At 36.3% G+C, this 14,110-nt stretch overlaps 1 protein-coding gene across 1 annotated transcript; it reads left to right on the plus strand.

Moving 5' to 3' along the window:
- Nucleotides 1-12,857: 12,857 nt before the first annotated feature.
- On the plus strand, nt 12,858-13,804 carry LOC149397880 (cysteine proteinase inhibitor-like). The gene is made up of 4 exons (XM_089615738.1): nt 12,858-12,929; nt 13,037-13,174; nt 13,245-13,376; nt 13,458-13,804. Exons 2-4 carry the CDS (start codon nt 13,055-13,057, stop codon nt 13,641-13,643), a joined length of 438 nt encoding a protein of 145 aa, XP_089471864.1. The 5' UTR covers nt 12,858-12,929; nt 13,037-13,054; the 3' UTR covers nt 13,644-13,804.
- Nucleotides 13,805-14,110: the final 306 nt, after the last annotated feature.

The following is a 14,110-nucleotide window of genomic DNA, read 5'->3' on the forward strand; positions in this document are numbered from 1 at the left end:
GAAGAGAGGCTAGGTCGAGTGGTGATGATGAGACTCCGGCGTCCTCGCGACTCCCGGCGACATCTCTTTTCCTCGGCCTGAAGCGCGCGGTGGAGGATGGGTCACGGCGGCCACGGCGAGCTCGCGGCGGTGGCGTTCTGCTCGGCTGGGACGCGCGCGCGGTGGAGCTGCTCGGTGGTCGCTCTTGCTCCGGCGTTCTTTCTCGGTTCCCTCTCTCTCTTTCCCTTTCTCTCTTCTTTCTTTTCTTTCTTTCTTCTCTTTCTCTTTCCCGAGCAGTTTCTTTTGTTATAAATTCTTTCCCATTTTAAAACTGAATGAAAAAATGAGGGGGAGAATTGGCCCGCTTAAAATTTTAAACAATCAGGTGCGACAAAGTCGCACCTGATACTCAAAAAAAAAAAATTAGCGAAATTTTTTGGACTTCTGGTTGACAATCTGATGCGACTAGTCGCACCAGAAAGTCATTTAGATGCGACTTTTAGGTGCGACTAGTCGCACCTGATAGTCATGCGCATCAGAAAACTATATTTGTAGTAGTGCATATTAGTGCTGAGAAATCTCTTTTTAGTAAGCTTAGGAGTGTTATTAATGTTGTCAATGGTGCCCACAAGAAGAGTTGTAGTCTTTATTTTGTACATTTGATATAATAAAGTCTCATGAAGACTCTTGCTTGTAATCGCTTATTCATTAATAAAAAGTTGAAACGTTCATTCATTCTTCTTTGTCTGTTTGAAGCTTTATGATAAAACATTAGTCTTTAGTCCATAAACAAACTTAACAACTTACGAAGAGACAAATGTAGATTTGCATGAACAAACTCTTCGTAGTTTGCTTAAAACGATATATTCGCAATCTAAGGGTCGAATGACTATTGACCTCAGTACGATTGTTAGGAGAATCTATGATGTCCAGTTATGGGGCATTGAGAGTTGGAGACTCTATAGTTCTTCTAGGTATCTTCCGAAGGTACTGAATTGACCAGTGCACTTCTAGAGACAAGATAAGAACAAACCATTTAACCTCGTCTCGAAGTCACTACGTATGAATTGCATTGTGCTTAACTTAATCAGGAAATGAGGCATGTCATTTCACAGCTTACGTATTCTCATTTGAGAAAGTCAGAGTTCGGACTCACTATGTGATTCTCATAGATATGGAATTCATGTACAAGATTGCTGAAATGCAATGTATATCACCTCATGCTTTGTTCCTTGGAATGTGAATAAATGAACTGGCCAGTGTCCAAATTGAGTCTTGACTCTTTTGGATGAAACAATGTGACTTGTTAGCTCCTCGTCAATACATTGTTTCTAACTTATTCACAAGCGACAAAGGAGTTGAGGAAATAACATCTAGAAGGGTAAAATGGTAGTTTTGTAAATCCCGACTAGCTGATGATATTCATGAAGGGTGAACACTGATAATATTCTGTGGATCCACTCATTACAATTAGGTTGAATTCTTGAGTAGAAAATAAATTCATTTGAACCGAGAGATTTTCAGTGTCAACTCTTTAGTGGAGTCAGTTGACATTAAGCTAAACTTGGAAAAGGTTTGTGAACTTTTGAGTCCAAGTATTTAGCTCAAGCTTTGCTCATTTGGATCCATGAGGTCACTGTCACAAATCATATCGAGTAGGAATAGTTAAACTAGAAGCTAAATCAAAACAAGAACGAGACAAGTTTTACGAAAATTGTCGAAAGGGTAATTTTGTCTTTTTGGACATGGCATGAAATGAATGTCAATAAATTTTTTGACATGGTCATATGATGATACAAATCACTCGGCCATATTGTATTCATTGGGCCTTATGAATTAATTTCATTTCATAGAATTTTACTTGAAAATTCTTAATGGGCTTTTCTTATGTTGTCATGAACAAGTAAAGAAAAATCTAGAAAGGCTTTCTAGAAGCCTTTTGGCCGTCCAACCCAAGGAAATGGGAGACTAAATTTCGTGCAACCCATAGTGTGAAAGAGATTTTATTTTGTGCTTAATGTATGAAGATACTTGCCAAAAGAAAAAGAGGAAACAAATTTCCTCTAGGAGGAAAGGACATGGGCGGCCAAGGCAAGCAAAATATGAAACAAATTTGCTTCTAGAAGCCAAGGCTTACACGCCCAAAATGAAAATGGGAAATAAGGATTTGGCTCATGAATATGTGATATTCTATAGAAGAGGAAAATACCTTATTGAAGGTAAAGCATCTCCTATAAATAGGGGCCTTATTCTTCTCATTTGATTAATCCCAAGTTTTAGAGATTGAGAGCTTCCCTCTCTAGTTTGGCCGTCCATCCTATCTCTCTCTCTCTCTAAGCTCTTTTCGTTTTTGTTTTGGCACCTAAGTCCTCATTTGACCTAGTATTTTTAGCTCTTCGACTTTGAGACTTGTTCTCGAGCAGACGTGTTTAAAAGTGCCCACTCACTAATTCATTTTCTCTCAAGTGATTCTTGTGATAAAAACTGTCGTGGTTGCTCGTGTTGCCGAGGAAAGAAGAGAGACGTGCTGCGAAGGGAGACGAACGTTGCAACTTTCCAAAAGCTTCTCAACGTTCAAGCTTCTAAAAAGGTTAGTAAATTTATTATGCTCATGGTAGTTTTTATTTACGTGTACTTGCTCTTTGTGTAGGTTAGTAAAATCGTTTTACTTGTCAAAAGAAAATTTTTAAAATTCTGCCGCTTACCCAAAGCGTTAAACTTTTTCTTAAACCCTAGATCAATTCCAACAATTAACTCCAATGTTACCTTACCAAATCGCACTATCATCCCTGTCCATTTTATAGGTGACATTGTTTTGAACTCTTATCTAACTCTTCATAATGTTCTCTATGTCCTTAGCTTCAAGTTTAACTTGATTTCAGTTAATGCTTTAACTAAAAACTCTAAAGTTGATGTTACTTTCACCTGTGATTCTTTTTTTATTCAGGATATCAATCACTCGAAGATGATTGGGAAGGGTAGGCTTTATGAGGGTTTATATGTTTTCACCAAAGACATCATCACCACCTCCACCACATATGTGAATAAAGTGACAGCACAGACTTGGCATCAAAGGCTATGTCACCTTTCTTAAGCGTTTATATTTTTTGAAATCTCGTTTATCTTGTACTGTTTCTGATCATGATAAGAACTTGCCTTGTTACATTTGTCCCTTAGCTAAGCAGCATAGATTGCCTTTTGTTTCTGCAAATCACTTTGCTGCTAATGTGTTTGATGTGATACATTGTGATATATGGGGACCTTATAAGGTTACTTCTCGCAATGGTCACAGATACTTTCTTACTCTTGTTGATGATAAATGCATGTATTGTTGGATTTTTTAGCTGAAACAAAAGTCTGATGTTCATATTGTTTTTCCTAAGTTTTGTACTTATGTAAAGAATCAATTTTCCACTTTTATCAAGCAGTGTCGTTCTGATAATACAAAGAAACTTACCTTCAGTACTTAGTTCTTTTCTAAGCATGGCATTGTACATCAATTTTCTTGTGTTGAAACCCCTCAGCAGAATTCTGTGACTGAACGAAAACACCAGCATCTTCTTAATGTTGCTAGAGCCTTGCTTTTTCAGTCACATGTTCCTATTACCTTTTGGACTGATTGTGTGTTGACTGCTACATATCTTATTAATCGTACACCTACCCCAAATTTATCTCATCTTACTCCTTATGAAATTCTGTACAACAAGGAGGTTGACTATAGTCATTTGAGAGTTTTTGGCTGTTTGTGCTTTGCTTCTACTCTGAGTGCACATAGGTCAAAGTTTGAACCTAGAGCTCGGAAATGTGTCATGCTTGGCTACCCTCAAGGGGTTAAGGGATATAGACTCTTGGATCTGAATACCAAGGATGTCTTTCTTTCTCGTGATGTTTTGTTCTATGAAAATATTTTTCCTTTTAAGAACATACAACAGACTACCAACATTGATGATCCTTTTGCAAGCCTTCATTTACATGTCCTGACTCATAACATGATTCACTCATTTCCTGAGTCTCATGTTTCTGAGAGTGTTCATGATGATCTCACTTATGTTAATCATCCTGAGCCATCTTCTGGTCCTGATATACTGGCCTCACAAGAACCAGTCATTGATCAACCTGCCCAGCCTGTGGCCATTCTTGATCAACCTACTCTTCATGATTCAACAATCAGAAAGTCTTCAAGGACTCATGTTCCATCAGCCTATCTCAAAGACTATCATTGCAACTTGCTTAAAACAGGTCAAAGTTATAATTCTAAGCATTCTATTGATAAAGTGCTTGATTATAGCAGATTGTCTGTTGGCTTTAGAAATCTTGTTTTGTCGTCACAGTTAATTCAGTGCCATCTTTCTACCATATTGCTGGGAAGTCAGAGGATTGGAGGAGAGCTATGGCAGAAGAGATCACTGTTATGCATGCTAATAATACATGGTCAGTTTTTCCTTTACCTGCCAACAAGACTTCTATTGGCTGCAGGTAGATTTACACAAATAAAGTTTAATGCTGATGGGACTTTAGCTAGAAGAAAAGCTCGATTGGTTGCTAATGGCTACACTCAACATGAGGGAGTTGATTTCTTCCATACCTTTTCTCCTGTTGCTAAATTAGTCTCTGTTAAGTTTTTACTCTGTATTGCCTCCTCTCAAAAATGGTATTTGTCTCAGTTGGACATTAGCAATGCCTTCCTTAATGGAGATTTATTTGAAGAAGTATATATGGACCTGCCTCTTGGTTATTATTTACCTCAGGGGGAGTACAAAACACATACTAGGAAGCTGGTTTGCAGGCTACATAAGTCTATTTATGGTCTTAAACCGGCCTCAAGACAATGGAACTTGAAGTTCACTGAGGCTGTTAAGGGAGTTGGTTTTGTTCAATCCAAATCCGATTATTCTTTGTACACTCGTGGTAGTGGGAATGCTTTTGTTGCTATCTTATTATATGTTGATGACATCATTATTTCTGGTCCAAATAAACTTGTTATTGCTTATGTTAAAACCTTTCTCAGCTCAGTTTTTAGGTTGAAGGACCTTGGTGATCTCAAATATTTCCTTGGCTTGGAAATTGCTAGGTCAGAGAAAGGGATTGTTTTGAGTCAAAGGAATTATGCTTTGCAGATTCTTGAATACTCAGGTTTTCTTGATTCTAAACCTATAAAGACCCCTATGAATACTAGGGTTGATTTATCTTTATCTGATGGTACTGCTGTTCTTACTGATATTACTGGTTATAGGAGACTCATTGGTCGTTTATTGTACCTAACCATTACTCGGCCACATATTACTTTTGCAGTAAATTGCTTGAGCCAATTTGTTCATTCTCCAAGGGACAAACATCTACAGGCTATACATCATCTTCTTCGTTACATTAAGTCTAACCCAGGATTAGGCTTATTCTATCCATCTTCTTCTTCTGTACACCTTTGTGCTTTTTCAGATGCTGATTGGGGTACATGTACTGATTCCAGGCGATCCATTACTGGATATTGTGTTTTTGTAGGTGATGCTCTTGTGGCTTGGAAGTCAAAGAAATAATCAACAGTGGCAAGGAGTTCAGCAGAGGCAGAGTACATGGCTCTTGCGGCTATGATGAGTGAAGTCTTGTGGTTGCAGCAATTGGCTAAGGACTTTCAGATAGTTGCTGACTCAGCTTCCGTGATTTACTCTGACAATCAAGCGGCAATGCACATCGCTTCGAATACAACGTATCATGAAAAAACCAAACACATTGAGATTGATCTACATTTTGCCCGGGAACATCTCAATCATGGCATGGTGAAATTGCTTCCTACCCGGACTCATCTTCAAGTTGCAGACATATTCACAAAACCATTACCCTCTCCGACGATTCTCAGACTGTCATCCAAGATGAACTTGGTCGATCTCTTTGCACCAATTTCATCTTGAGCGGGAGTTTTGGGTTAGAGTGTTTTAGTTTGTTTCTTAGAATACAAGTTATGTGCACTACTTCGTCGTTTTCAGCCTTTTTTATTTATTTTTGTCGTTTTTATCTTTTACTTATACGACTAGTCGTTTTGACTAATTCTATAAGTTTGTTTGTATATAAGGAATTAAATTCCTTTACAGTTATTCAATCAAATCAATACGGTTTTCTTTCTTCCGATATTCCTTCATAGATTCTTTCTTTCTCTCGTTCTGAGATTTCTTTAGTGATAGAATTGAATTTTTTTTTATGTTTATAAATTTCTGGAAAGTGGAGTAAAATAACTCCTACAGTAATCAATTTCTCTATTTTAAATCAAAGTTTAGCTTTCCAGGGGAATCGGCCGGATTCCGATCGGGATTCGCCGAACTGGAGCTCACCGGGACGAAACGTGAAGAAACCGTTGTCGTATCGTGAACTCGGTAGGAATCCGGCCGTTTTTCGTTTTCTTTTGCCTTCATTTGCTCAAATCCTCCCTACGTATCATGATTTCCATCAACTTAGTTGTACTTTCCAGCGGATTCCGTTCATCACTGCCTTCGTTCGTCAAAAAACTAAGGTTTCCAAGAGGTATGAGTCTAGGGTTTCGGAGATTTGGAGATTTTTTCAATTTTTCAAAAATTTGTGTCTTAATCCTAGAATATGATGATGAATTGATTAATTTGATAAGAAATTCATGATTATGTTGAATTTAAATTAATTTGGTGATGATTGTGATGTTGATCATGTTTATGTTGAATTGAACTTAATTTGATGATTGTGATCATGTTTATGTTCAATTAAACTTAATTTGATGATGAATTGATGACTGTGATTAAGTTTATATTGAATTAAAATTAAGTTGATGATGAATTATGGCGTTCGGTTCTTCATTCACGAGTGACGAGAGACACTTCACGTATAATTAATTACTAAGTAGTGTGTTTTATATTTTGTCGTATATGTTGTAATCAAGGTTTGACTTTATGGTATTTTATGTTGAATTTTATCTTAGTTTGAACTTTGTGTTTTATATTTTGTCGTACGTGTTTTAATCAAGGTTCGACTTTACGGTACTTTATGTTGAATTTTATCTTGGTTTGAACTTTGTGTTTTTCGTACGTGTTTGTAATCTAAGTAATTTAGTTTTGCAAAATATGAAAAAAAAAGTGTTCATTATTGCAAAATATTTGTCTAATACCACTCGGTTTCCTACATTTTTGTCGGTTTCCTCTACGGTAAGCGGTTTCCTACCAGTACCGGTTTCCTTTTTTGTCTGAATCCCCCTCAGTTTCCACTCCGATAAGCGGTTTCCCCCTAAAATTGAAGTCCCGGTACGATAACGGTAATGGTAAGGTGATCCTTGTCTTCAATTACAACTTAGTCCAATTACACAAATATCAAAACTATAGTCTAACTCATTCCTAACTTTTTGGGTTATTTTCTTAATTATAGGTGGTTATATTTGTATATTACCGTAGAGAGTCCATTTGGGCCATCTGCTTAACTTTGGACGAAGCAAAAACATAAAGAAACATGTTGGGGACATTGCTGGTAAATATATATAAGCGCTGCCGAGTAGTGATAAAGACAATGCATCTTTGTTTCTATCGCTACAAAACAGTGGTCACACATAGACTTTTGTCTAGTATTATTTTCTTGAGGAAAGGTGCTATGATATTTACGAACGCAAGTCCGCGTAGTCGTGCAAGTAATAATTTGTAAATACAAGTCGATCCCACCGACCTCGATTACTTTTCGAACCTTGACATCGCCATCGATGGAGGATTCGGATTCTTCTACCTCGACTGACTCGCGGACGGTAAATTCATTCCCGTGATGCACCTATACCGCTTTAACCGACAACAAAGAAGAGCCTTCTCATCAAAATTCCTCTGCAACGATATCCTAATCCTAGCGGTATGTGGGAGCACATCTCGACCCAAAAATAGCATTGGGCCACGTGGCCCTATTCCCAAAAAAAAAGAAATTGAATTAATTAATCCTCACCAAAACAACCGAATAAGGAAATTATGTGAGCCTGACCCAAGTGGTATTGCGAGCTCGATCCACGTCTGCGGTATACCTTGACAAAGTCGAAGTCAGGGAGATCTCGCCTGAAGATTCGGAAGGTTGACGAATTCCCAAGATATTTCAAATAAGGAAGCGATGTGGCAATCGACAAGGTGAAGAAGAAGAAGACAGCTAACTGCACATGTTTATGAAAATCTCGTATTTCGCCCCAGTATAAATCTCTTCGACCTAAGGAGATTTCGGGACCTTTTTCCCTCTTTTGAATCTCGATACATATTGCTCTCTATTCTCACGAGTTCGCTAATTTATTTCACTCTTTGTCGAACTCTTCATTGTTTGTATTTTCTTCCAATCAATCATCTATCCAAACATGAATCAATCATCGACCACTTTTAGCTCACTGCCCAAGTTGAGATGCCGAGCATGTGACTTAGTTTGATACGGAGACTATGGGTTGATGAATGTTTGATAAATCTTAATGTATAAGAAATAACGCTTTCGATTTGAATAAATTATAAATAACAAAACTTTATTTTATTAATAATTTCAACGAGAATTTACATAAGCATCTTCTCGTGGGCAAGAATTCCTAACAGTATTCAGATAAAAATAGATTGAGAACGGAGTTATTTATAAAATATACTCGAAAATGAGATAGCTGGACTAGTTTTTAGGAATATAGGTCAAATATTTGGGGAGATTTTTATTTATTTTGCATAAGAAAGTTCATAGTTTCCATTTCTTGTATGATTTATGCCATGCCCGCTGTTTCCATATAATAAAACAATTTAGTTAACTTCGATGGAAGTAATTAATGCTATAATCATATAATAAAGCATCAAAGCTATTTAGTGAATCTTGATATAATTCATGCAGGGAAGGGGTCGATTTTTTTAAAATATTTTTTTTCGCCTATTTTTGAATATATTTCTTCTTATTTTACCTTAAATTTTTAAATAGCCCCCATTGAGTTTTTTTTTTTACAAAATAGCCCTCCTAATTTAATATTTTTGTATCCGTCCTTGAATTCATGGACACCGATGCCTTTTGTACAAGCAGTATGCCCTAAACTATTTTATATGCACATCGAGGTAGGATATAAGAATTACGAACTTATGATAGTTTGATACTTATGTGTTTATCAGCATCTCACTTTCTTTAGTTGAGAAGGTTATATTTAACTTTGTTGTGGTGAATGTAATCATGCTAAGCTGAGTTAGCTGTCACATGTACATCATCGTGTACAACAAAAAGACAGCTGAGCATGCCGTTGGTTAGGGCACTCGACTAGCACTTGCCTGTACGTGACATGTGTTAGTTCAGTTAGTTACAAGTGTGCTGCACATGCAATACGGTGTATATGTATTACTAAATTTAATCGAGTAATAGCTAATGAGAATCAATTCACGATCAAGAGTTATTTTCCTGATCAAATCTCAATCTTTCTCTCTTACCATTCCTTCTTGAATATTCTCTTGGTATTAGAGCCAATCGACTAGCGTCAATGGAAAATCCCGGGATCGATTTTATGATTGACGTACATACTATTTTAATGGCGCATAAGCTCGGTCGTGTCAGCTTCTTCTTTTGGAGATTTCAAGTGCTACCAGCAATTCACGCGCACGATCTCAAAGGCTTTCTTAAGGGATCTAGGTCATTTCCACCTCAGTTCGTCCAAATTGAAGAAAGCTCTGTGACAAAATAAATGGTGATCGGATATGAGAATATAGTGTATGAAAGCGTCATTGTCCTCAGAATCATGCCTAATCCCGAGTTCTCAGTGTAGAATTGCACCGATCAAGCCATTCTGTTGTCGCTCATGTCCTCATTTTCTGAATCCATGCTTGGGTACGTCTCAAGGTGTGAAAACTCTTGCACATATATGGTGCACTCTCCTCTAGCTCTTCACCAGTAGCTCAAAAGGCAAGGCTAATGCAACTTAGAGTTCAACTCTAGACCGTTTAATTTGAATTGGATGAAGGGTAACTTATATATATATATATATATATATATATATATATATATATATATGCTTAAAGTGAGGGTAAAAGAGAGAAAAATAAATTCTCTCTCATGACAAGTACCTACTTGTGACTTTGTTTTGGAAAAAAAAAATATTATTAGTAAGGGACCTCAATTTAATCTTACTTTAGGGGGGGGGGGGGGGGGGACCCCTTAATTTTGAAAGGGTTTATTTGATGGGAAATTGCTATAACTATCACCAACTCAATAATAATTTCCAATAATCCACCAAACAATAATTTTGGCCAAATATACCATTTTCCTCTATGTGTAAAACCCTAAATACCCTTAAAAAAATTATTCTTTACATTTCATCATCTAATTCCTTCTATCTCTCTCTCTAACGTTTGATACTTCTCCAAAATCTCATCACTCAAACTCACCCAAAATCAAAACCCTTCTTCTTCTTTGAACCACGATCGAAATCCTTGCCCAAACATTTCAGCGAACGAAACCATTTTTCTTCTCCACGAATCTCTTCTCCTTCTCCACGAATCTCTTCTCCTTGCCCGGATTCTACTCGGTTAGTTTCAGCGAATCTCTTTGCCAAAGTCTCTACTTGGTTAGTTTTAATGTTTTTTCTTATCATTTATTTCGTTTTGTGTATGTTTATTCTGGGTATGTTTAAATTTGGGGCAAAAATACGGTTTTCGTGATTCTGGATAATTTTTGAAGTTGTTCTGCGAAGTTCGTAAGTTTTATCAGATGTCAACAGTTGACGTCAACAATTGACGTCAACAGTTGACATCAATTGTTGACATCTTATGTCAACAGTTGATGTCATCTGTTGACATATATTGTTGATGTATAATGTCAACAGTTGACATGAACTGTTGACGTCGACTGTTGACATTAATTGTTGACGTCAACTGTTGACATTAATTATTGACGTCAACTGTTGACATCTGATGTCAACAATTACTAACTTTGGATTTCTTCTTGATTTGTACGCAGTGATGGCGGAAATTTATTGAGGACGTCACTGTAATGGAGAGTTGACTGAAGTTTGGATTGTTGAAGAAGAAAGATTAGGAAACAATGTAAACAATAAATAGCAAAAACACGTACTACTCTTATCTTAATATTTTGGTATGCTTTTGATAACAATGTTGTTCACGTACTACTCGTATCTTAATCTTTTGGTATGCTTTTAATAAAATGTTTAATGAACATCAACAATATATCAATTATCAATCTGTAGTTGTTTTTTTAATGGTTTTGACGTCAATTGTTGACATCTGTGATTTATGAGCTCTCTGTTTATTGACATTGATGTCAACAATTGACATTGATATCAACAGTTTACGTCAATTGTTGACATTGATGCTTTGTTCATACTACTTTTGTTTAAGAGTCTATTTGTTTAATTCATTATGTTTTTTGTTTAAACTACTTTTGTTAAATAGAATCTCTTTTGTACAGACTACTTGTTGACCTCAACTGTTGACGTTGATGTCAACAATTGATGTCAACTGTTGACATCAATGTCAACAATTGACGTCAACTGTTGATATCAATGTCAACAATTGACATCAATTGTTGACATCAATGTCAACAATTGACGTCAACTGTTGATATCAATGTCAACTATTGACATTAATGTCAACAATCGACGTCAACTGTTGATATCAATGTCAATTGTTGACATCAATGTCAATAAACAGAGAGCTCATAAATCACAGATGTCAACAATTGACGTCAACTGTTGACAATATTGATGTCTACAATTGACATCAAAACCATTAAAAAAACAACTACAAATTGATAATTGATATATTGTTGATATTCATTGAACATGCTATCAAAAGCATACCAAAAGATTAAGATACGAGTAGTACGTGAACAACATTGCTATCAAAAGCATACCAAAATATTAAGATAAGAGTAGTACGTGTTTTTGCTATCTATTGTTTACATTGTTTCCTAATCTTTCTTCTTCAACAATCCAAACTTCAGCCAACTCTCCATTACAGTGACGTCCTCAATAAATTTCCGCCATCACTGCGTACAAATCAAGAAGAAATCCAAAGTTAGTAATTGTTGACATCAGATGTCAACAGTTGACGTCAACAATTAATGTCAACAGTTGACGTCAACAGTTCATGTCAACTGTTGACATTATACATCAACAATATATGTCAACAGATGACATCAACTGTTGACATAAGATGTCAACAATTGATGTCAACTGTTGACGTCAATTGACGTCAACTGTTGACGTCAATTGACGTCAACTGTTGACATCTGATAAAACTTACGAACTTCGCAGAACAACTTCAAAAATTACCTAGAATCACGAAAACCGTATTTTTGTCCCAAATTTAAACATACCCATAATAAACATACACAAAACGAAATAAATGATAAGAAAAAACATTAAAACTAACCAAGTAGAGACTTTGGCAAAGAGATTCGCTGAAACTAACCAAGTAGAATCCGGGCAAGGAGAAGAGATTCGTGGAGAAGGAGAAGAGATTCGTGGAGAAGAAAAATGGTTTCGTTCGCTGAAATGTTTGGGCAAGGATTTCGATCGTGGTTCAAAGAAGAAGAAGAGTTTTGATTTTGGGTGAGTTTGAGTGATGAGATTTTGGAGAAGTATCAAACGTTAGAGAGAGAGAGAGAAGGAATTAGATGATAAAATGTAAAGAATAATTTTTTTAAGGGTATTTAGGGTTTTGCACATAGAGTCAAGTGGTATATTTGGCCAAAATTATTGTTTGGTGGATTATTGAAAATTATTATTGAGTTGGTGGTAGTTATAGCAATTTCCCTTATTTGATTTTAGTCGCGTCCATTTCCCTTGATAATTCTCGACTTGGGCCCAGATTTGCTACAATGATACGGACTCAAAGATGGGCTGGGCGATAAATACGGGTCGTTTTTATTTTCTTTTCACGCAGGGAAATAATTATAAAAGTTCTACGAATTATTCTCCCTTGCAATACACAGCGAATTCCCGCCGTTCTTTAATCGTGAGAACACCTCTGAATCTTATTATATTCGGCTTCCCTCTCTCAGAGCCTGTTTCTTTACGATTAATACTTCTCATTAAGTTTAAATTATTGGTTTCGGAACACAGATCTCAGGTGGCATAGGCATGGAAAATCAGAAAATCGAATATATAGATCCCGGGGTGGACGAGCATCTGGAAGACCCTGAATATCATGTCGATAACGCACCGTTTTACGAATACTGGAAAGCTGTCCAGGCTTCAGAGGTTCGCAATTTGGTTTAAATTTTAATGAAAAATTTATGAGTTTTAACGATCGTTAGTGATTCATTCTTAGGGTTTTGAGGCTCCCCACGAGCTCGTTCCTGATTATATGGGTATTCTTCGAACCTGCCCACAAGCTGGCTTAACTGAACCACATGCTATTAGTATAGCCACATCGGCTGTTGAAGAATTCAACAGACTCAAGGTTTGTTTCCAATTCTATATACATTGGGGTTTTATTTTTATTTTTATATATTATAATTTCATTGTTACATTACAATCTCAGGGTACGAAGTTGGAGTTTAGCAGAGTTGTGAGAATGACCGGAGTGCACATGACTGGTTTACTTGCGTATATAACAATGCAGTGCAAGGATGGAGGTTTTTATGAAGCCAAGGCCTTCAAACCAATGTGGGATCCATTTCAATTGTACATATTCAGGCCTGCTAAGCACTATCCAAGGGAATTATAAAATAATTTAGAATATTCTAAGCCCTGGATGGAACAGTTGGGACTTTTGGCCATGTGGATTTTGATTGGTTATAATCTGGAGACCACATTTATCAAATAATTTAGGACTATTCTACAAGTATTTAGGGGTGTAATATTATTTAGTTACTTGTGTTGTTTCCAGTGTCGTGCTGCAGTTTTGATGATATCTTTAGTTTGGTAGGTATATCGAAAATTTATAATTGTAAATTATTTGATTACTTATTCTGTTTTCACTGTTTTTTTTTTCTTTTTTCCAAATATTTAGCAATATAAGCATTTGCATTTTAAACAACGTTTTGTAAATTTTTGTAAATAGCCATAAATGTTTCGTAAATCGCCAAAAATATGATGTAACCAAAAATATGATGTAGCCATAATTCAAAGATCAATATCTTTCTTTTGTAGAACAATTAATGGGGATTCGAGGGGGTCTTCAAGACAGATCAT

This window comes from Urtica dioica, chromosome 5 (genome assembly GCF_054948205.1).
Source record: "Urtica dioica subsp. dioica isolate 48M chromosome 5, U.dioica_male_clone48M_v1_H2, whole genome shotgun sequence".
NCBI classification, from domain to species: Eukaryota; Viridiplantae; Streptophyta; class Magnoliopsida; order Rosales; family Urticaceae; genus Urtica; species Urtica dioica.